Below are 22,753 nucleotides of genomic sequence, written 5' to 3'. Positions count from 1 at the left end.
TTATAGCCGTAGAAGGAGCTTGCCGGAGAGTAAAGAAGTAGGAAGCAGAGAAGAGCTTGTCTTTCTTATCCGGAAACACTATTTGCAGACTGAAGGAGTTTTGTGGAGCAAGAAAACCCAAACAAACAAACAAACAAACAAACAACAAAAAAACCACACACAAACCCCCCCCAAAAACAAAAAATAAAAAAAAAAAACCCAACACCAAACCCCCCCCCCAAAAAAACCCAAACCACCACAAAAAAAAAAAAACAAAACCCACAAAAAAAAAAAAAACAAACCACAAAAAAAAACCAACCCCAAGAAACCCTTTGGGCACGAGAAAAGAAGGACAGAGGGGTCGGTGACACCCTCGGCGAAAGCGGCTGTTTGTTTCTCCATCGCACGCGTGCTCGGGCTACAGGCAGCAGCGCCGGCCAGGCGCCGCCACGCTGTGACCACGCGGGCTCGCTCCCGGCTGAGCTCCCAGGACGAGCGGGGTCCCCGCCGCCCGCCGAGCTCCCGGGGCGGCGGACAGGGCGCGTTTCCAGAGGCGGGAAAGGCGATTTTCCAGCGGCGGGAAAGGCGCTGCTCCGCCGGCCTGGCGGCTCCGGCCCGGCCAGCGCGCCCGCTTTACGGCACAGCCGTTCCGACCTCCCCGTCCGCGCTTTGCGGCTGCGTGGCGGTGGGTGGGGGGCGGGGAAGATGTCTGAGCGGGGAGAAGCCCCGGCGGCGGCGGCACCGGCGGGAGAGATGCCGGCGAAGAAGCAGAAGCTGAGCAGCGACGAGAACAGTAACCCCGGGGACCTGTCCGGCGACGAGAACGTGAGGCCGGGCGAGGGGGAGGCGGCACGGGTGGGGGGCTGGTGCGGCGGGAGCGCGCGCGCGCGCGCGGCGGGCGCGGGGCCTCGCGCCGGGGGCGGGCGGGAGCGCGGAGGGGCCGCCCCCCCCTCCCCTCCCCCCCCTCCCCTCCCCCCCCCCCCCCCGCTGGCCCCGCCGTGAGGGGACATCGCCCGCCGGGACCCCTCGGATGTATCCCGGGGGCGGGGGAGGGGGAGAAGGGGGTCTCAGTCCGGCCGTCTCGGCTCGGTGGCCGCCCCTCGGGGCCGCCGGAGGGAGGCCCCCGGTGGGAGAGACCGGGGAGGGTCTGGGGGAGAGACTCCCTCTTTGCCTCCACGTGGATTTGAGGCCCAGACTGCGAGCGGGCTCTGTCTCGAACTCTGCTTCAAACCATCAGACTTTTTTTTTTTAATTTTCCCTGCAAACCAGCAGCATTTTCCATCTTTCTTGCAGTTTTGCATTGTGTGTCTTCACTGTCACGTTGTAGCATGCAGCACAAGTTTATGTGTGCAGCCTTTTGGTGAATGAGGAGTAGGAGACGGTGCTCGTAAACTACTCTCAGCAGAAGGCAGCAGGGATGGGGTCTGTAGTCTCTAAGTTAGGTAAAATTCTAGTGCTCAGAGCAAAGGTAATGTGATTGATGTAGAATAACTTTATATCTGAAAGCTAAACTTAACCTAAGGTATTGAGCAGTCACTTTATGTAGTTGCTGGTGTGGAGAAAAGTTGTGTAGTTATGGTGTGTGTATTTTGTAGTGTGTGTAAGTTTCTTTTCCTGCACTTTTTCAGCAAGTGAGGGATCTGGACCACATCCTCCACAGCCTTTGGAAGTGGTGCTTGTGAGGTGACAGGCAGGTTTGAGATGTTCCACACTGCTGCTCTTTGGTTTTTTTTTAGTAGCTTAGCAGCATTTGTGGATCCAAGTGTAATTTGGTGACAGACGTTCAGGCTTAATTTGTTGTCAGTTGGAGGCTATCACTGAGCATGGAATAGGTTGCCCCATCCCTGGAGATGTTTAAGGCCAGGCTGGATGTGGCTCTACACAGCTTGGTCTAGTGAAAGGTATCCTTGCCCATGGCAGTGGGTTAGACTGGATGATCTTTCAGGTCCCTTCCAACACAAACCACTCTGATTATACAGTTCTCTGATTCTCTGTGGGTTGCCTCAATGGTGAAGGGATTCCTTTTTCAAGAGTTGTTATTGGACTCCACTACTCCTGCAAGATGGGGGATTCTGTTTAAAAGTTGACATAATGATGTTGATTTGGAGAAAGGGTGCATTTTGCTCTGCAGGTGTCCTGTGTGCAGGTTTGTTGGTTATGTGGTAGTTGCAGATACCTGGTGTAGTTCACCACACCAGCTGCCTGGTGTTCTCACGTTGGCAGTATCTATGTCTAGTCCAAAGAAAACTTCAGTCTTGTCAAGTATTAAAGTTCTGGCAAATGTGCTTGGGAGATGAGAATTTGGCAAATTCTGAAATTTTTTTAGGGTAAAGGAGAAGAAACAGGAAAACTTAAAACTGTAAAATTGGTTATGAAGATTAGTGGAGGGTTGGCTCTTTTAGGGGTCCAGTGTGAAGGGAATGACTCCAGATTTGGGCAGTACACTTACGGGCTTGTGTGGTATCTTTCCTTCTTTTTGTCCTCTGAATGTCCTGTCTTTCAGAGTTGTTGGGCAAACAAAGACTAATACACCTCTTCAGGCTTCTGATAATAGAGACATGAAACTGGGACAAAGAATGAATGTTTGGTGGGAAGCAGTGTATTAATGTTTATAGTTGACCTCATTCCATATTCCTAGTGCAGTTCCTAATGCAGCTTCATGAATCCCCTACAGTGACAGGCTGTTGTCTGCCTCTGTCTCCCTTAGTTCAGCTTTAGAAATTACCTGGCCTAGGATGAGTTGTTTTCCCCCCACTAGTGTGATGGAAAGTGAATGAACTATCTTGCCAGAAAAAATGGGAAAAGTTGATTTTTAACAAGCTGAATGCACTCATACAGAAGTTGGCAGAGTTGGCAGGTACAATGCAGGTGAAGGTGAAGTGCTCTGTGACAGGTGGTGCAGGGAAATGTCCTTTTAACCAGTGCCCTGCAGTCAGACCACACAGGAATTTGTAGTTTCTGCTGATTGTCCAAAGCTGATTTAAAATCTCAGCGTCTGGACAGAGTGTTTTGTGTATCCCTTTTTTTTTCAATTTTCCCCATTCTTATCTTATGCTAATGGTTAGAGGGCCAGTTGGATTAGTTAGCTGATCAGAATTTAGCTGTTAGTGGAAACAAGTAAATGTCTGTGGAAAAGAGTAGGAGGGAGAGGAGGGACTTTCTTCTGGTGTTGATGCTGACCTGCTGCAGAACTGTGCTGTGAGTACAGAAGCCTCAGAATGGCTTGGTTCTTGGTAAGGTCAGGCCTCATGTTTTTACACAAGCAACTCTTCTTCAGTACTTCAGAAGTACTCATTTCATCTGGATCAAAGATGTTTCCTAGGGGAAGCAGCTGCTTTATCTCTAGACATTTTCTTGAGAGCAGCTACCAGTATTCTGAAGAAACATCACTAGATCACAGTTCATATCTCTCCCTCTTGGATTAGTCCTCATGTGATTCATGTTCTGTTTCTAGAGAAGAATGCTATTATGCTGGCATTAGATTAAAATACATGAATCTAAATAACACCAAGTCCTGGGAGATTTGTTCTTATGAGTGACAAGAAAAAGTGAAAAGGCCAAGTGCTGCAAGATCAGTTGAATGTATACAGCAGTTATGATCTCTCTGTGACATTCTGTATGATTCTGAATGTTTTCAGGATGATGCTGTTAGCATTGAAAGCGGTACTAACACCGAGCGCCCTGATACGCCAACAAACACTCCTAATGCACCAGGAAGAAAAAGCTGGGGGAAAGGAAAATGGAAGTCGAAGAAGTGCAAATATTCCTTCAAATGTGTAAATAGCCTCAAGGTGGGTATGCATGAGCTTCAGGGAATGCTGGGCATCACTTAGTGGCAGCAATGTTAATGTTGGCTGTGAGACAGCATCAAGCTAGATACTTTAAAATATCTTTAAGCAATTATGTTTCCTGCTGATTTGAAGCAGTTACTTTTCTTGCTTGGAATAGCCAAAGTTTTGAAGAAAAAGTGTACTGAGAAATAGGAAATAGTAGATAGTGCTGCAGTTAACATTGTTTTTGTAGAGTTTGCAAAGTTTTGTGCGATGCTATGATTATGTATTTCATTGAAGCTGTAGATGCTACTGAAATATAAGAAGTTGGATAAACAAATTGAACTAAAACAAAACCTGTGACAACTCCATGCAAAGCACAGAACCTGCTCAGATTTCTCTACGTGTTGAAAAAAAGCCCAGAACAAACCCACCCAACAGTCTTAGAGTAGCTTTTTCCTCACACTTAACCAGATCAGGTATTTTCTATCCCCTGGCAATATCATAACTACTGTGTAGTGCAATTTGGTTAATTTATTGTGAGTGTTGGGATCATGTGTTAGCACCTGATTCAGGCAGTATGTGTCTTCCCATGTAACACATGGTGCTTTTAAGAGAGGTGGATTCATGGTCTTTACTCCCTGTTCTGCTGTTTTAGCATAGTGCTGTTTTCTTCTGCACTGGTGACAGATTGTGGTGGACTGAATGAGTTTTCTCGTTCATGACTATTTTACTCTGTCAGGATGTTCTTCTTTTTCTCATTCCTTGCTTCATGTTTATTTACATGGCAAGATGGGAGTTATGGCAAACTCTGTGAGGATCTGTGTAGCTCAGCAGTGGATATTTTCTGCAGAATTGCTCTAAGAGTATTTTTTCATTCCCCCTATGCCTAACTGTGGAGCTGTGCTGATGTGGCTGTGTTTCTGAGCTTTGTCTTCAGGCTGCTGTAGTGAGACACTGGGGTACTTGAGTGGGAGGGGATAAAAGGTTTGGAGCATGGGAACCTTCTAAATGAGCTTTGCCACTGGTGAAATTGCGATATGAAGTTACAATGACAAAGGTATCTGGGAAACAAATTGATCTTATTGTGTTCTTGAAGTATAAAAATTGCCTCCATGCCTTTGAGGGTGTAGGAGGAAGGGAAGTTGTTTCATTTCACCAAGGTAGGCAGCAGTTCCTGTGAATCGCCCCCGCGGATGGTGCTATTTGCAGCTTCAAGTCATACTTCAAACGCAGACACCAATCTTTGGACACCCAAACTTTGAACAAGTTCTGAGCTTTGTTACTCATGCTTGTTTTCTGTCTGCAGACAAAAAGGGTTGCTACTTTCCAAGTGTCTTCTGGGAAAACAAAACATTCCCTCACCCCAGTGTCAATCCAGACCCCACTGCAGGGTGATCCAAAAGACCAAGCTATGAAACTAAGCAATCCCTGACTTCCTTGGGTTTGGATGAGGGCTGGGAACAGATTCCTGTGCAAGTGGAATCAAGCTGTGAGGGAATAAATGCAGCATTTCAATTAAGTGGGGTATTATTATTAGCTTTTTTCCCCTGTTTCTCTTTGGTCTGAAATTAAGGTAATGATAAGAGATGTGCATGTTAGACAAAGACATAGGTAGCAGCCAAATTTGGTTTTTTACTTCATGACTGAGGAAGCCTCTCTTCCTTTTCCTGTTCTTCCATACTAACTTTGCAAAGACTCTGGAGAAAACTCTAATATTGAATGTTGTATGTGGGTTTAGAAAGACACTTCTGACTCTTTGAGTACCATGTCATATATCCCCTAGTTTATATGATTTTGAACTATGCTGTAAGATGCAGGTATTGAAGTTAATGAAGGGTCAACATGATTTAAAGATCATAGAAATTAATATTCTTTAGGGGTGTATAAATTACATGTTCTTCCACTTTTGTACTTTTGGTTTTCTGTCTTATTTTGTTTTTTAGTTTTTTTCCTTTGGGAAACAAATATGGCCATTACTGTCTGCTTTGAGTGTTAAATGGTTATGACTCAGCCTGAAAAACTCAGTGCTTGCTAAATATGTGTTTTAAACACTACTTTGGGAGTTCTTTTGGGTGAAATTTAAGCATCAGGAAAACAAAAATAATGGAGAAAAAATGGAAAATCTTGGAAAATGTCAGGAAATAAAAAACTGCCTTTTTTCTTTATGAAGTAGTAAGTTACTTGTAAAATGTACTGAGAAATTTTGCTTTCTGTGGACTGAATGGAAATAGGGTTTATAAATGAGCATATACAGCTAACAGCTAGCACAGTTGCACATCCTCATATATCCATCTATATCTTGCTGATAGATCTTTTGGCAGAAAACTGTGTATATTTTGCTTTGTTGTGCTCCCTTTAAAGCAATGCAATTATTTTCCCTACCCTTTACTTCTGCTTAGGTGTGTGCTTAAGTTCTAAGCAGCCTGGTGTTGTCTCAGCTTCTCCTTGCTGTCCCCTGACCTGGGAACCAGTATGCAATGCCATGCAGAATTCTAGCTTGTTGGTGTGTAATGGAAACTAAATGTCACTACACCCACTGCCCACAATGGCTTACTTTCACTTCTGGGAGCTGGAAATGCACGTGTGGGTTGTTGGTTCCCCACTGGCAGTGTGGGTGACACAGATTAAAAGGCATTCATGCAGGTGATTATTTTTGCCATCGTAATGACTTCACTGCTTTCTGTCTAAAACCAGGTCTGATCTTACTCTTTGACTGAACCCAAGTTGGTGTTGAGTGAGTAAGACTCATTATTGGTTGTTTATTTATTTGCTTTTGTAGCAATAGGTCTGTTTTGTTTTCTGCCTTCTGTCTCTAGTGCATGAAGAACCTGGGTACTTTGGGTTTCGTGCCCTGTATTCATAGCAGGGACAAGATGGCATGTCACAATTTTACTTTTGGACGGATATCTGGGTCACTTCTGTCTGTACAAACCAATGTCAGATTTGTGTCACATACTTGGCATCTGAGCATAACCATCGTGTACGGCACCTAGAATACAATGTTGTGGAAAATCTCCTTCATTGTTTAGCACTTGGGACAAAAATTAGAGCAGACAAGTATTTTCAAAATAGCTGTGTGCTGTCTCTGACCACTGGGGATGTTGGGAGTTTAAATAGGAGCAGAGCTTCTGCAGATACCCTGGTATCTTCCTGCAGGAGCCTCTGCCTGGCTGCTTCATCCATCAAACATCAGCAAAACTGCAATATGTACAGTCAGGCTCCTGGAGATTGTAGCACTTGGTGTGAGAAATGTAGTGTGGGTGAAGTAAGTAGAATAAAGACCTTTGTCTTGCAGAGTAATTTTTTCCAGGGAATTAGGTTTTCTTTGAAAAAGCTTGCAAAATACTTTAGGTATGTACTCAAGTATAAAAATATGGAAACAGTGTAGCACTCTGTTATATATCTCTACTTATCACCTTAGTCTTGGTCCTACCTAGAAAATCAGAAACATTTTGCAACATATGCTGGAAAAATATCCTATCTTGAGGGTGAAAAACATACTGCTTTTCACTTTCCATGTTTTGTTAAATTTATCAGAAACAGGGCATATAACAGAGAACAAGGTTGTTCCAGAAAAACAAATGCAAAACCTGCTAATATATCTCTGCAATGAAGCAGTGGGAGCCCATGCATTTTACCTGTATTATCTTCATGTGATATGTCAGAAACACTCACTATTCAGCAGCAGGAACTCCTTCAAGCAGAAATTTGAAACCAAGTTATTATTAGTGGAAAAACTTTATTAAGCATTTTCAATTTGATCTCTCAGCCATTCTCGTGAACAAGACTTAAATATACTCAGAATTTAAGGCTACCAAGTAAAATTAATAAATATATTGCTAAAAAGTAAAATTAATAAATGTATTGCACACAAAAAATCATGGCCACGTGTATTCAATATTATGGCTTATGGTTTTCCTCATTCTTAATTTCTAGTTCAACTGTAATACTTTACAGATACTGAATACCTGCTTTTTCCTTCTGTCCTGGGGTTACTAAGAGCCCTGCTACTTTTCCCTTTCTTAATATCCTATATCCCTCATCTCATGAAGCCGTTAGTTTCTGCTTTTGTGTTATGATGGATAATACTTTGAGTTAAGCTTTGAACAATTCTTTTTAATCTGTATTGAGCTTTGAAAGTTGTTATCTCTCTTAAGAATTGCAGGAGGGCCTTAATCTCTGAAAGATTTTCTGCTTTCTCTTTCTAGCTCTTCTAGTTATTTCTGTTAATAACAGATACTGCCTTTCTCAGTAAATAATGCTATTTAAAATTTTTCCAGACTTCCTTTACTTTTCTTTTTCTAAGGAGTGTTAGACTCCCTACTCACACCCCCTCCTCGATTTATTCTTTGGTTTTGGATAGGCTGGAGCTGCCAGGGCTGGTACTTCTTGTGTTGTCTCTGAAGTGCTGCCATTTGAAGGCTGCTGAACAGCCATCATGAGACACTTCCTTCCTGCCTGCACTGTCCCAGACAGTCCCCTGTGGGGAGGCACTTTAATGAACATTATTCTTGCTGAAAACATCCTGTCAGGACAGGCCAAAATACTGTTATCAATTATTAACAAGCACCACCATATTCATCACAATTCATAAACATACCTCTTTTTTTTTTCCTCTCAAACTGATGTAAGTTGTGTAAAATAATACTTGGCATTTCTCTGGTAACTGTTTGTAAAGGGGATCTGAAAACATTTTGTAGACATGAACTTTGTAGCAGTATTGTGACACACTGGAGAGAGTTCCTTGTGTCTGTGACAAAGTTACAAGACCTAACTGTAATGTAATAGTTAAATGTGGCTCTTTTCCATCCTTATACCAATATAATTCTTCTCTCTCCTGGTAATTCTTCCCTGTGAAGTTGCAAATCCTTGTGGTATAAGTAATTATGATAGAAAATGACCTTAGATGCAGAGGTTGCCTTACTGAAAATTGTAAACCAAAATACTAGAGCTGCAAATACAGCTTGGGAGTTCTGCCAGCTTCTAGGCATGACTGAGACAACAGTTCTTCCCATTTACTTTTTAAAAGGTTGGTGGAGAAAGAAAAGGGAGGGGTGTGTTTGTCAGAATATTCCTTTAACCTCCCTTTAAGACGGCAAGTTAAAATGTGGTGTTACAAAACTATGATTGTTAACTGTTCACTGTCTAAAATTATACTGCCTGTGAACCCATTAGTTTGAGGAGGGAAAATTGTCAATGAAACTGTTGAATTTCACAGCAATGATATGCTTGTGGGTTTTGTTGGGTTTTTTATCTCTAAACTTACTTTACATGTATAGGAGGACCATGGCCAGCCTCTGTTTGGAGTCCAGTTTAACTGGCACAGTAAAGAAGGTGATCCTCTTGTTTTTGCCACTGTAGGCAGCAACAGAGTGAGTAATCTGTTTTTCATCATACCACCTTCTGTGTGGTTCTGCATGCATTCCTGTTTTCAAGCAATCCCTTTACCTGTGTTTGGTATGGACATGCAATACTTTATATAAACAGATGTATTTCTAAGATCTGTAGCATCTGTTATCTGGGAGAGCTGCATCCTTTGGATTGTTCCAGGAAGTCTTGCTAGCTATTTGGTAATTAAGCTATGGAATAAAGAGAAAAGTCTTACAGTAGTATGCATATGGGATAAGGAAGAGAGGTGCTTAAATGTATCTTCTCAATAAAATTACTTTTCATAAATATTGTCATCTAAAAGTAATGTACTCATATATACAGGATGAGAACTGTCTGCAATAGTGGCTGGCTGATGCCAGCCAGCTCAGTAGCTAAATTCATGGCCTGTGTGGAGGGAATTTATAGACTTCCTCTGAACAACGTTTGATGTCATTTCGGTCTTGAAAATAACCCCTGAGAAGTGCGTTTTATGCAAGTGCTGTGAATAAATAAGTGTTTCATTTCTAGGTCTGTTCTGCCTGGCAAGTCACCAGAAACACTAAGTTTAAGCAAGGTATCAATGACTCATTACAAGACCAAGTCACATTAGAGATAACTGCAGTAATTAATTCCAGCAAGGGTTTATCTTATTAAGGCAATTCAAATAATAGACTTCAATATCTGGGAAGGACAGCTGACAAGTCCTGGAATGGTGCTTTAATGAAACTGCTGTGGGCAATCTTTTATCAAACCATTTCCACCTGGTAAACAAATGGATGATGGATGAAATCTAAACCATAGAGGCGCTCTACCTCTCCCCATCAGGCAGTCAATAGATGGGTGCATGTGATTTCCTTTTGAAATGTTACAACTAAGCAGCAGTCTCTCCCACTTACTTATTTTTGGTTTTTTTTTCTCCAGGTTACTTTATATGAATGTCATTCCCAAGGAGAAATCCGTCTGTTGCAGTCTTATGTGGATGCTGATGTATCCTTTTAAGTTAAATACCCACGTGTTTGCTTCTTCTTTATGAAAAATCAAGAGGCTTTGGAGGAAAAAACATGAAAATGTTTTGTCTGTGATTTAATACTTTGCTCATGTGGTGCATTCTTTATGTTAGGTCCAAGTCTTGCCTCTTTCCCACATCCTAGAATCCCTCCTATTGAAAAAATGTTAAAAACGCAGACTCGGGGACCAGACTGTATTAAAATATTTGAAAACTGATTCTCCATCAGTTTAATCTTCCCAACACTAATATTTGTATAATGTTTCCCTGCTTTAAAGTGTTTCCCTGTGAATTGGAACTGGGTTTAAAGCATAAGGATTGTGTTTCATGCTCTGTAGCATTAATAATTTGTGTTGATCATTTGCAATACACAAGTCATTAACTTGTGAACTTGGTCATGATTGATTATTCCTAATCAGAGGTGATGCCATGAAAGAGGAGGTGTTCCTTTTATGTTATGGAACAGAAGTGAGGAAATCAACATTTGTAGAAAAGGTGATGTCGCTGGTATTTGCAGGTGTATAACTGAATGTGTGTTTTTTTCTTATTGGATCCAGCAGAGACTCCTGGGCACTTAAATAAAATAGCTACAGGTTAATTTAAAATAAAATGTTAAAAAAAGAAAAAAAAAAATCTCCTGTTTGTTCTGTGATCCTTAACTTGATGCATTGTAGGCAGATGAAAATTTCTATACCTGTGCATGGACATATGATAGCAATACAAGCCATCCTCTTCTGGCTGTGGCAGGATCCAGGGGTATTATTAGGATAATTAATCCCATTACAATGCAGTGCATAAAGGTGAGTGTTCACAGCTTTAAGATACAGCTTGTGTTTTAGTAAGGTATGACACTTTTTTCTTCTAAGTACATGTAAGCATGAGGAGAAATGGTAACTTGGTCTCTGAATTCTATCCCAGCACTACGTGGGCCATGGAAATGCAATCAATGAACTGAAATTCCATCCAAGAGATCCAAATCTTCTTTTATCTGTAAGCAAAGGTGAGGAAAAACCTCTGTTGTTTTTTGTATATATGAGGATACTTTGGATTGGAGTTTGGTCTTGAATGTGGCCAAAAACCTTCGTGAATTTTTTTTTTACGAATGGTACTGAACAAGTTCACTTTGAAAGTTGAGAGCAAATCATGCTTTTACATGGCTATATATTTTATACTTACTAAATCCATGGCCTACAACCATAACTCCAGCTATGGTGCAAAGGGATTGTGAATAGTGCTGCTTTTTAGGAAAGAAGAATCCTGAGCCTTGGGTTTGCTCTTTGCTTTCGGGCAGTTGAAGTTTTTTCAGTTGTTGAATCACGTTGCCATCTAGTGGGGACCTCTTAACATTGCAGACAGCATTCACCATCCTGTTCACAAGAAAAACTTGGGTTGTCTGTTGCTTGGGAACTTTAATTGGACTCTGTGTAAAAAGCATTTTAGTAAAGGAGGCTTTTGGTGTAGTGTCTTATGGGCTTGTCCAGAAAATTCTAACAGTCACAACTTCCTGATCTTGACTGTTCTGTTAAGTAAGGGAATGATCTGCCACAAGGAGGTAGCCTTCAGGAATTTTTGAGTCGGAAACATTCACTTAAGGGGACTTTTTACTTTAGTATATTTGAACTTACTGATGAAGCTACATGAGAACAGGAGTTGGGAAGCTCTCTGATGATTGTAATGGTCAATTTGGTGCTGTGGGTCTGTAAACATCCAGTTTCTGTATATTTTTTAGGTTCTCTTTGTAATAACGTTTTGACATCAGCCATAGTACTACAAGTTTCTCCGGTGCTATGGCTGAGAAGGCACAAGGAAGGAGAATATTTGGGCTGTTAGAACTGTTTGGCTGAGAGATTATTAAAAAGGGAGGAAAATATTTGGGACTGCGTGGCCACCTGTTTCCCTTCTAGGATTTTGGGTGTTGCTGTAATTCAATGCAAAGTACTTGTGGAATCCAACAGGGAAATACTCTAGAGTTCCTGTTTCCAAATGGGAGATACACTAGAGGTTCTTCATTAGAAATTTTTAAAACTTTCTTCAAGTAAGTGGATTAGTCTAATTGACTTTAGAATACATATTATTTATGTAAACAGTTTTTCTCTCCCTTACTGACTGTGATTCACCAAGAATAATGTTCTAAAAGTTAAAGAATTGAAAATCACAACTTTTCTGAATGTTGATGTTAGAATGGCAGAAAGGAATTCTAGCATTTTTTGATACATAAAATTGTTCTTATGACTGACTTAAAGCATATTTGTCAGATCAGACTTTCCTTTGCTTTTTGGATGATCTAAAGATCCAAGTGTGTTTTTGCTAGAAACTTTCCCTAGGGAAGGGGGTGGGCACGCTTTTTCAATTACAGAATTACTTTTAACAGTTAAGTTAGTTATAATAGCAACTTTAGTTAACGCAGTTCTTTTGTTTCTAACCAAAAAAAAGAAGAATTTAATGCATTTTTGATGTTGACCTAAACACCTGTTACTCAAAGTGATTAAACTGAAATATATTATTCAAATGTACATATAAAAAGCAGCATGTAATTCTATTTGTTCTTTATAGATCATGCATTGAGACTGTGGAACATCCAGACAGACACGCTGGTTGCAATATTTGGAGGAGTGGAAGGGCACAGGGATGAGGTGTTAAGTGCAGTAAGTGGAAGACCGTGGGGCAGTGGTTTAGATTTACAACGGGTAGTAAGCAACTTTCTATCCTTCTGTGCACTGTTTAGATACTATAGCTACTTTAAAATAACCACCTGGAAGTGCATAAATACTGTTTTAAGAGGATAGACAGCTTTAAATGTCAGCTGGTTTGATTGATGTGGCCACCTCTTGCAGACAGGATCTGTGTGTTTCAGTGGCTGGTTTACTCACGGTGCAGCCTAGAAGTGAGCAAACCAGGGCTCAGTGGGGCTAGAAGGAGTAAAAACATTTCATGATGGTCCCACTTTTGAAGGTCTTGAGTTCTCATCAAGTCAAAGCAGCATAAGCAAATAATCCTGGAGAGACATGGTGGTGAAGGAAAGAAGTTGTTTGAGTTATATTGTTTTTCAGTGGCTGTGAACAGACACTGGTACCCAGCAAACATCAACTAGAATAGTTAACTTTTAATATGCTGTTCTTAAGAACTCTTTCCATTCCTGTTATTTGACCTGTTGTGAAAGGTGAGGGGTGCATCTGGAGGAAACCTGACACTGTATTATTCACCCATGTTGTAGCCCTGGAATTCTGCCAGAGTTGCTCCTAGGGAACTTAGTGAAAGAGGAGAACTAGCTGTAGATTCACTGTCTGTCAGTGCTGTTGAATATGTCTCTCTTTCTTGAGAGAGACTAAATATAATTATTAAGATGCTGTGCTGCTTTGCAGTGAGCTGATTACATTCTTAGTGTTTTTCTATTTGAAATACTCAGTTTTATTGCATGCTCTATGCATAAAATGCTGTTTTGATGGAAATGATGGAATAAAATCTGAGTTGATATAATGCAGCATAGGGTGAGAATGTTCAAAATTATTTTATATACATAGGATTACGATCTTCTTGGTGAAAAAATTATGTCCTGTGGGATGGATCACTCTCTAAAACTCTGGAGAATTAATTCAAAGCGAATGATTAATGCTATCAAAGAGTCTTATGAGTACAACCCAAACAAAACCAACAGGTATGTAGTCTTCATCTCCTTGTCTGTCTTTACAACACATGAATACTCCTATCAACAGTCCAGGTTCCTTTCCATATTGGGAGTTTTTGGGTAGTGATGTGGATGCTGAATCTCACTAGATTGTGTGTCTTATTGTTGTTTGCTTCACTGGAATTTTATTGAATTCTGATTCAAAGTCCCAAAATTTTTTATTTTTAAATATCTCAATTATTTCTTATTTGCTAGACTAGAAAATGTCTAAAATTATTATCTTAAAGCTTGTATTTCATGCATTTGAAGATGTCAGTATCTTTTCTTCATATCATCTCATCTCAAAATTTCTAGAAGGGAATCAAATCTGTGTAATTAAATGTGTCAAATTATCTTATATTGAGTAGCTAATTATTGTGTATTATTTTACTTTGGGGTGGGGAAAAAACCATTTACATAGTCATAACTTTAATTTTCATCATTCTCTGGTTTGACCTCAGCTATGAATAAATGATCAAGTAAACATAACAATTAGATACATGATAGATAAATCCTCCTTTATGAAGTTCTTCAACTTTTGGATCTTAACTTGCAGTTAAACCATTGAGAGAATTGAAGAGTCTAAAACACAGTGAACATGTTCAGCAATGAGACTAGCTGTGAAAATACTCTGGCTTTTTTTGGTAATGTTACCAAATATTAAATGATGCTTTTTAGCGTGCTTTTTTTAAAATGATGATTTTTTTTTTTAAGTGTGCATTTCTGTTTAACAATTTGGATGTTGCAGCAGCAGCATCAGGAGGACTGAGCTTTAATTAGTTCTTGAAGTATTTGGTGACAGGCATTGTATTCAGCATCTGAAGGAGTAGTTTTACTCAGCACAGTCTTTTACATGAGAAACTTAGTTATTTCATTAGGAATGAGGATGAAAGCAAGGACTGTTCCTATTACTATTAAAAAGAAAAACAAGCTGCATACAAAATCTACTTTGTTATAAAACTGTTAAAAAGCTGGGCTTGTTCTTTTAACATTAAAATATATTAAAACTGGTTATTAAAAATTACACTTGTGCTTCTGCGTTTATTTTTCTGAACCTCACTTGGCAATTTTCTCCATAGGCCTTTTGTTTCCCAGAAAATTCACTTTCCTGACTTTTCTACAAGAGACATACATAGAAACTATGTTGACTGTGTACGGTGGCTGGGAGACCTAATTCTTTCCAAGGTAATGCTGCATTTTTCAGCTATGTTACATTTATTTGTTGGTCCTGAGGATCCTAAACAATTTTATTAGCATATGGGTCTTAGGTTAAATTACTATCTTGTGTCAAATGATTTTGTGGAATGTGCTGGGAATTTTGTCACCTGTTAGGATCTGTGGGTAAGCAGCTTATACTTAAAAAGCAAAATTCTTACTACAGCTGTACTCCCTTACAAGTAAAGGGTTTCTGGCTAACCAGGATCTGCACAGACCATATGACAAAGGAAACTCTAGATACTATTTAGGGATCCTGCTAAAGAGTGAGATGAGGAGTAGCCATAATGGAGTAACTTTGATTTATGTGTTGTGTCCATTTGTAGCATTGGCTTGCAGATATTAAAGCAGGCAGTCCAACTGCCTTGATGCCAGCAATTGGTGAGTGCACCAACCTGTTAGTCAAAGGGATTGGGTAAACAATCCTCAAACCAATGTATATTTAGGCTGCTTATGAAATTGTGTTTGAGCCATCTGGGTGACTTCATCTGACGCGGGTGAGGGAGGGCCCCTGCAGTCCCATTACCTGGCAAAGCTGGGAGGGCATCGGGTTGCCAGCATGGACAGTGACTGTTATTGGTGATATGGCTGTGATCTAAGGGCAGAGGTGAGATTTTCAGTTCTGCTTTTCATAGTGTCATTGGGGAAGATGTGAGATGAAATGTTTGCTTCTAGTTGGACTGATTCTGCAGTATAAATTACAGGTGATTTTTCTTTTCATTATTTCGCTCCAGTCTTGTGAAAATGCAATTGTTTGCTGGAAGCCTGGCAAGATGGAAGATGATATAGATAAAATCAAGCCCAGTGAGTCAAATGTGACCATTCTTGGGAGATTTGATTATAGCCAGTGTGACATATGGTACATGAGATTTTCAATGGATTTCTGGCAAAAGGTATGTGTCTGACTTTGCTGTATTTGAAGGTGTGTAGCTTTTCATTGGTTACATGTTTATGGGTATAGGAAGGGTCTTGGTTCATGTGATATTTGAGAAACAGAATGGTTTGCTGTAAGGGACGTCATATGAACCTGCAGATTAAATTACTATCTTGTGTCAAATGATTTTGGGGAGTGTGCTGAGAATTTTGTCACCTGTCAGGATGTGTGGGTAAGCAGCTTATACTTAAAAAGCAAAATTCCTACTACAGCTGTACTCTGCTACAAGTAAAGAGCTCCAGATTTTTCATTCTGGGTTCTGCCTGTGGGGAAAAATTCCATAAAAGAAATACTAATTTTCCACCAGAAATAAGTTTCCTGATGTCTTCATCCCCTGTCTGCAGAGATTGTTCTACAGCCTTTCTGACTCCTCCAACAAACTTATTAAGTCATTCATGTTAAAATGTTCACGCACAATTTATCAGCTCTATAGCCTTTATAAACTTCTGACTTTATTCTTTGAGGGAGTATTTTAAAACCTCTTTATCCTCTGCTTTCTTTTTAAGATGCTTGCTCTGGGCAATCAGGTTGGCAAACTTTATGTTTGGGATTTAGAAATAGAGGATCCACATAAAGCCAAGTGAGTACTTTATTTTGGTTTTGCTAAGACAGAGAGTTGGGGTCCTTTTCTTTTTTTCTTTCCTTATTATAGAGAAGTTCTTTACTGTACTACTTACTTTCCATTATAATTAGTAGGGAAATAAACATTGTGAGCCCCTGAAGGTTAATGTTTATTTTATCTCACTGATTTATAAATTATATTTTATTAATGCCAAGAGGTCCCAGTTGGATTGTGCTGCCTACCATGCATAGATACAGTAAAAGGCAATTTATTTCTCACAGAGTTTTCGCTAATTGGGTGGAAATTTTGCAAAGCCATTAGGAGAAGATGTGCTAGGTGGGTGTAGCACATGACAAAGGCGAGATAGGTGACAGGACTGGAGTAAAAATGGAGAGTGTAAAGGTGAGCTATGAGCACAGTGTGGAGAAAACACTGTGGCTTTCCACTTCCTCACCTGTGCTGCCAGGCAATTTCACAGCATGTCTCTTAGATACATATAGGTATGTATGTATGTGTGTAAACATACAAATGCAAAAAAAGCCTGAACACAAAAAAAGGCCCCAAACAAAGCCACTGCCAAAAAACGTTGTATATAAAATGGATATACACTGCATTTTATTTTTATATACCCTATTTGATATATTATACATCTCTTTATATATATATATATATATATATATATATATATATATATATATAATTCATGTAAATATGTATAAATGAATACATTAATGTGTAAAATTCCTGGAAGTGTGGCAGTCTTTAATCACATGATTCTGATTTTTCATTCCTAACCCTGTGAAATAACACTAATTATGAAGTCCTAAATAATGTGATTCAATAAGCTTTCAATCTTTGCTTCACTAAAAATTGGGTGGATGAGAAACAACTGTGGGTGAACAGGAAACTGCTGTCCCAAGTCCTCATCTGGAATACAAAATACACCACGAAAGCCATAATCCTGTTGCTTTCAATTCCTCCTAGGTCACATAAATAAGGGATTACTGAAACAGTGCTGCATAATGTAGTAGGAAGATTTAACATTTCAGCTGAATAATTTTCTTTTCTTTCTAGGTGTACAACTCTTACTCACCCTAAATGTGTTGCTGCCATCCGACAGACCAGTTTTAGCAGGGACAGCAGTATCCTTATAGCTGTGTGTGATGATGCCAGTATCTGGCGCTGGGACAGATTACGATAAAGTACTTTTTCTTAATTCATAGAAGAAAATATATTTTCAAATTATAATATAGTCTGTTAACATGCTAGTACAGTAGATGCATTTAGTGTAGACTCTCTTGAAGGTTCGGCAGGCTGGAGCTGGACTTAGTGATGTTTACATTCTGTGTATTGTTCTGCTTGAAATTGCTGCTTTTAATAAAAAGAAGTATTTTTGTAAAGTTTTCTGAATTGTCCATATTAATTATTTCCCACAAGAAGCTTTCACTTATGGCCTAAGAAATTTCTTTGTTAGAGTTAACACATGAATGTATGTCAACTTGCTAGAAATTTTGTATATTTATGCTTGCAGTTGTATTTTGTGCCTTTCTTTATAAAACCTAATGAAGCTTTTATTCAGGGACAACACAAAGGAAATGCTACTCTTAAGAATATAATATAAACCATTGTTAAACAATTCCTAAAAATATTTTGAACTCATTCTTTAAGTTAGTTGCAGATTGAAATTGATTTGATCTTTTGTAATCTCAAACTGGAATTTGCTTCTCACCATATATGTTAATGACTAGTGGGGTAAAAACATTACTGGCTTTGTCTTATGGATCACATTGTTCTGTCTAGTTACTGCATTTATCTAAAAGTTAGTTTTTGGAAATATATTTTAATTGTCTCTATTGTCAGTATTCCCAAATAACCTCCTCAATGTTTTTACTTGCCTTAGGAATAATGAATTCTAAAATCAATCATATTTCATATAGGATTAAAATGTGCGTACAGTTAATAAAAATGAAAGGGGGAAATAGATAAGATGGCAGAAATGATTAGCAGTGATAATCTGTGTTCAAAACTTGTGTGTATTTTGTCAGCAGGTAGCTGAAATGCTCGTGTCTCTGTTAAGAAAGTGGTCCAGGACATTGCTCAGTAGCTGTGTGCACATGAATGAGGAAGTAAATAACATTTATTGAGGCTGAACCATTTACATACTTTTTTTCCCTTTCCCTGCCTTTATCCTTTAACATAGCATATTACTTGAGAAGAATGTTTTGAGTTATGATGTAAATACAATTACACTGTCATTGTTAGTATTATGGTGCCTTTCTGATCAGTAGATTAAGTAGTCCTGTCTGCTGCTGACTTCATAAGTGTGTATCTAACTTTTCATCTTTCAAGATATTGCTTTTTTCTGTTTGTTACAGTTTGGGAAGCTTGTAAATGCTCTAGTTAGATAAACTACCTGTGCAGTTGGAAGTAATATGACTAAACTAGTTTTAATTTGTGTCCTTGGAAACCTGAAAAAAATGAGGCCCAGAACAATGGACTGACAAGCAGTTGACAAATTTTAGTCTGTAATATATAATTGTTTTTCTTTTTTCCTCTTTTAAATCCTTGATCTTACTACTGGGGAAGTGCAGTAGTACCACAGGTCCATCCAAAACAAGTATTTAATTGAGCTGGATTTTGGACCTTGTTTTTCTTGCACAAGCCACATGGCCGGTATGGTCTTTCTTGTGCCTATGAGTGTCTGGTCAAGAGGACATGGTCAGGAAGCCAAGTGTAAAACCAGAATTGGGCAGAACCATGTAGAAGCCCGAGTACCGGAGGGAGGAAGCTGAAATTCCTGCAGAGTTGAACACAGATCAGCTGCTGGAGACAGGTGAGACTGGAGCCTGGAGAAAGTGTTTTAACTTCCTGCACTTACAGAACTGCTGGCATAGTACGAGCCAGTGTTTACCCAACAGCAGTGGTCCATAGACATCATAGATCATGCTGTGGAAAGTATGAGGGGTTGGCAGAGTCTGAAAAATTATGGGGCTGGGGTGTGGTTGGGAGAGCACTCCAGAAAGGCAGTGGGAGTGCTCAGGCTTCCTGCAGCCTCAAGGAAAGACCTTTGATTGAGTTAGCTGTACTAGGAACACTTGGGTTGGAGGCTGGTGCCACTTAGCCTTTGCAAATGCTTTACAGTAGCATGGCATTAGACCATCTTCTGTGTTTTCCCATGGCAGGGGCTGAGAGTGAATTGGGATACAAAAGCAGTAAGGATTTCTCAGCCATGGGTGTTTTGGGACATAAGTGGTACATTCTGACAAATGAGCTGCTCTGTTGGAGAGGAAGGAAAGGAAGGGTGGTGGTTGACTGGAAAGAGGCTGAACAAAGTTAGGGTCAGCTTTAACTTTTGTATTAACTTAGGAATGTGCTGAAGACTGTCCTCTTAAAATGCAGACAAATGTTCCAGGAGCTTTGCCCTGAGAAACCTGGATGGAGCTGAAATTGGATAATGAAGGGAAGTACTTGTGTAAGTAAAGCTGTAACGTGCCAAGGGGAGAAAAAATTCTTTACAACAGTCAGCCCCATCTGCATGTAGAATTAATAATATTTTGAAAATACACAACAGGGGAGAAAAGTCTCTGTCAACAAGCAGACTGATAAAGCTCAAATGGATATAAAACTTAGGTGTTTATTTCATTAGAGTGTTTTCTTCCTACAGTTGCCTACTTCTAGACTAAAAAAAGGAGAAAGATTAAAATTATTGTGTGTCTTCTGGAAGATACAGAGCTATTAGAGTTATAATCATTGCAGAAGAATTTAAAGAAGACTTTAATATTTTCCAAAACTTTTTAACCTTTTAATGTATACTTTTGTGAAACTTACCTTAAGAGCACCAGTGCCTAAATTTTTCAGCAATAGTAGTGTGGTTTAACCCTAGTATTGGAGAAACCTACCAAAAGTAGCCTGAAAGAACATGTAGTTTACTCCAGTGTCTTCAGGCCACCTTTAGGTCTGTTCTTTGGCAAATTCTGTAATTGACTCCTTCTGTTCCCTTCTCAAGACAGGTGAGGGAGAGGTAAAGTCAGGCTGATGAGTAACTGCAGTACAGTCAAAACAGTCAGAAAGAGTCTAACTGCAGTACAGTCAAAAGAGTCAGAAAACTCTTTCTGAGGCTGCAAGTGTTGTTATAGGTGTCTTTTCTTCATGAATTTTGCATGAAGAGCATACTAAAATTTGAAGGTTGCTGATTCCCTCAGTTATTGCGCACTGAGTATTTCCCTGAAGAGATAAAAAAAAAGCTGAAGAGTAGAGGTATCTGGCAGCCCATCTCATTCTACCAACTTTTAGACACTTAGAAATTGCATAAATGGTAGGCTTGGACTACAGTTCTAACTTTTAGGCAGAGACTTTCCCCACAGACAGCAAGAACGTTTGCACCACAGCTGGAAGCAGAAATAGAAAACAGACTCCTGATTGTTAAATCAGTGGTTCACTTAAAAGGTCTCTCTTCTCAGAGTATGGTCCTATTTCCTGGGGTGATGCTCCATCTGGTGGTGAATGAATAAAGAACGTTACCACAATGCAGTTTTAAATCAGGTTCTTCTTGAGGCTTTTAATGTTAAGCCAAAAAAATTTCATGTTAATATGGATCAAATTTGCCCTTCCTAGTATAGATAGGAGTGCTTGTTATCCCTGGTGCATTTCATGCTTATGTTTCACCACTGATTGAATTGGGGAGCTCTGGCTAAAGTCAGAGTTGGGGAGTTCCATGACTAAAAGTCAAAGAATTAACTTCCTCTGCAGGTGCTACAGACACAGTTAGGTTCACCTGAGAATGCTTTGCTGTCACCATGAGCTGTGTCAGAAAAATATTTACAATGAACAAATGAAGCAACTTTTAGAAAACAAATAAACAAATCCTGTGCATAATTAGAATTTTGACTCCTCGCTATGAATTTTGCACCTGTTTCTGTATAAGCCAGCAGCAATATATGCTCTTTATTGCTTCCTGTATTTTTAAATTCTTCTCTGGGCATGGTGGTGAGGGCAGATGTAGAAACAGGTAGGGCCTTTGTGACAAGAATCCCCACTCTAACAATTCCTGTTGCCTTGGAAAGGAAAACAATTGGGAAAATGTCCCAAAATGGAGGGAAATATATCTACCCCTGTCATGGTTATGAGTGTGGCATGGAAGGGTAGGTTTAGCCTCAAAGCCTAATGATCAGTAGACAGTATTTTTTTTTTCACACTTTTTCTTTAAAACCTGAACTCCCTAGTATCTAGAAAGTGGGAATAGGAAAATTACTCTAAATGTAGGAGGATCATTACAAAATAATTTGTATTACATTGAGGTTGTTACTATTACCTCTGGCTATACCTGGGGAAAGGAATTTTAGTGTTTTGTGTGTGGAGAAAAAAAAAGTAAATGTGTATATATGGCTATATATATATATATATATATATGTATATAAAAATATGTTAAAGGCAAAATAGATGAATGTATGTATCTTTGTTTCTCCTCAGATCTTTTTCCTATAATCCTGTTCTTCCATTTTAAAACCACAATGTTGAGATAAGCATTGTTGGGAGACAGGTTAGAAAACCCTGGGGTTTCCTAAATTAAATTTCCGTGGACAAACTGAATGCCTATTTCCTCAAGCATCCTAACTAGTGATCATATGATAGGATCTCACAGAGCTAGTGAAACTCACCCACCCTAATCCTACGCTTCAAAGCTGAGAAAGAAAAAGCACTTATGCTTGAGAAGCACAGTCTGGCCATCCACACGACCTGTATGAATGAATCAGTTCTTACTTTCATAGCAGCTGTGAAAGGCAAAATACTGATACTGAAAGGGGGATAGACTGTTCCCTCTGTGAGTTTCTATTCTATAAGCTCAATCACAGCAGGAAAGAAAAGTAATTTACACTGATGCTCTCAAGCATGTGCTACAGAGACACCTGCTGAACCCACAGTGGCTATAGCACTGGGAGAAGTTCTTAACCTATACTATTGAATTATTCAAACCCCATATAAATACATACTTTCATTTACAGCCCTAATGACTGGAACAGGGGTAAGAGCAGCCACAGGACTCATGCTGGACTTAGTGACCCCACCCACATGGTCTAGTCTGGCCTGTCTGGCTTCCTGAAGCCCAAACAACAATCCCACCAGCATCTGGAATAACCAGAATGCAGCTTTGGTCAGAACAGAAGTAGCTTGTTATAACTAGTAGAGAGAAGAGTGAGCAGCAGAGTGACAGCCTGTGCCCGAACAGGGCCCTTGGGTTTAAATACCATTC

At 39.7% G+C, this 22,753-nt stretch overlaps 1 protein-coding gene across 1 annotated transcript; it reads left to right on the top strand.

Annotated features, from left to right (window-relative positions):
- Nucleotides 1–680: 680 nt before the first annotated feature.
- On the top strand, nucleotides 681–17,907 carry EED (embryonic ectoderm development). Its single transcript, XM_066570254.1, has 12 exons — nucleotides 681–804; nucleotides 3,618–3,770; nucleotides 9,032–9,124; nucleotides 10,044–10,109; nucleotides 10,803–10,928; nucleotides 11,047–11,128; nucleotides 12,682–12,773; nucleotides 13,650–13,783; nucleotides 14,872–14,977; nucleotides 15,742–15,900; nucleotides 16,448–16,521; nucleotides 17,578–17,907. Exons 1-12 carry the CDS (start codon nucleotides 685–687, stop codon nucleotides 17,702–17,704), a joined length of 1,332 nt encoding a protein of 443 aa, XP_066426351.1. The 5' UTR covers nucleotides 681–684; the 3' UTR covers nucleotides 17,705–17,907.
- Nucleotides 17,908–22,753: the final 4,846 nt, after the last annotated feature.

This window comes from Molothrus aeneus, chromosome 2 (assembly GCF_037042795.1).
Source record: "Molothrus aeneus isolate 106 chromosome 2, BPBGC_Maene_1.0, whole genome shotgun sequence".
In the NCBI taxonomy this organism is placed as follows: domain Eukaryota; kingdom Metazoa; phylum Chordata; class Aves; order Passeriformes; family Icteridae; genus Molothrus; species Molothrus aeneus.
This window is presented reverse-complemented; position numbering and strand designations above follow the sequence as displayed.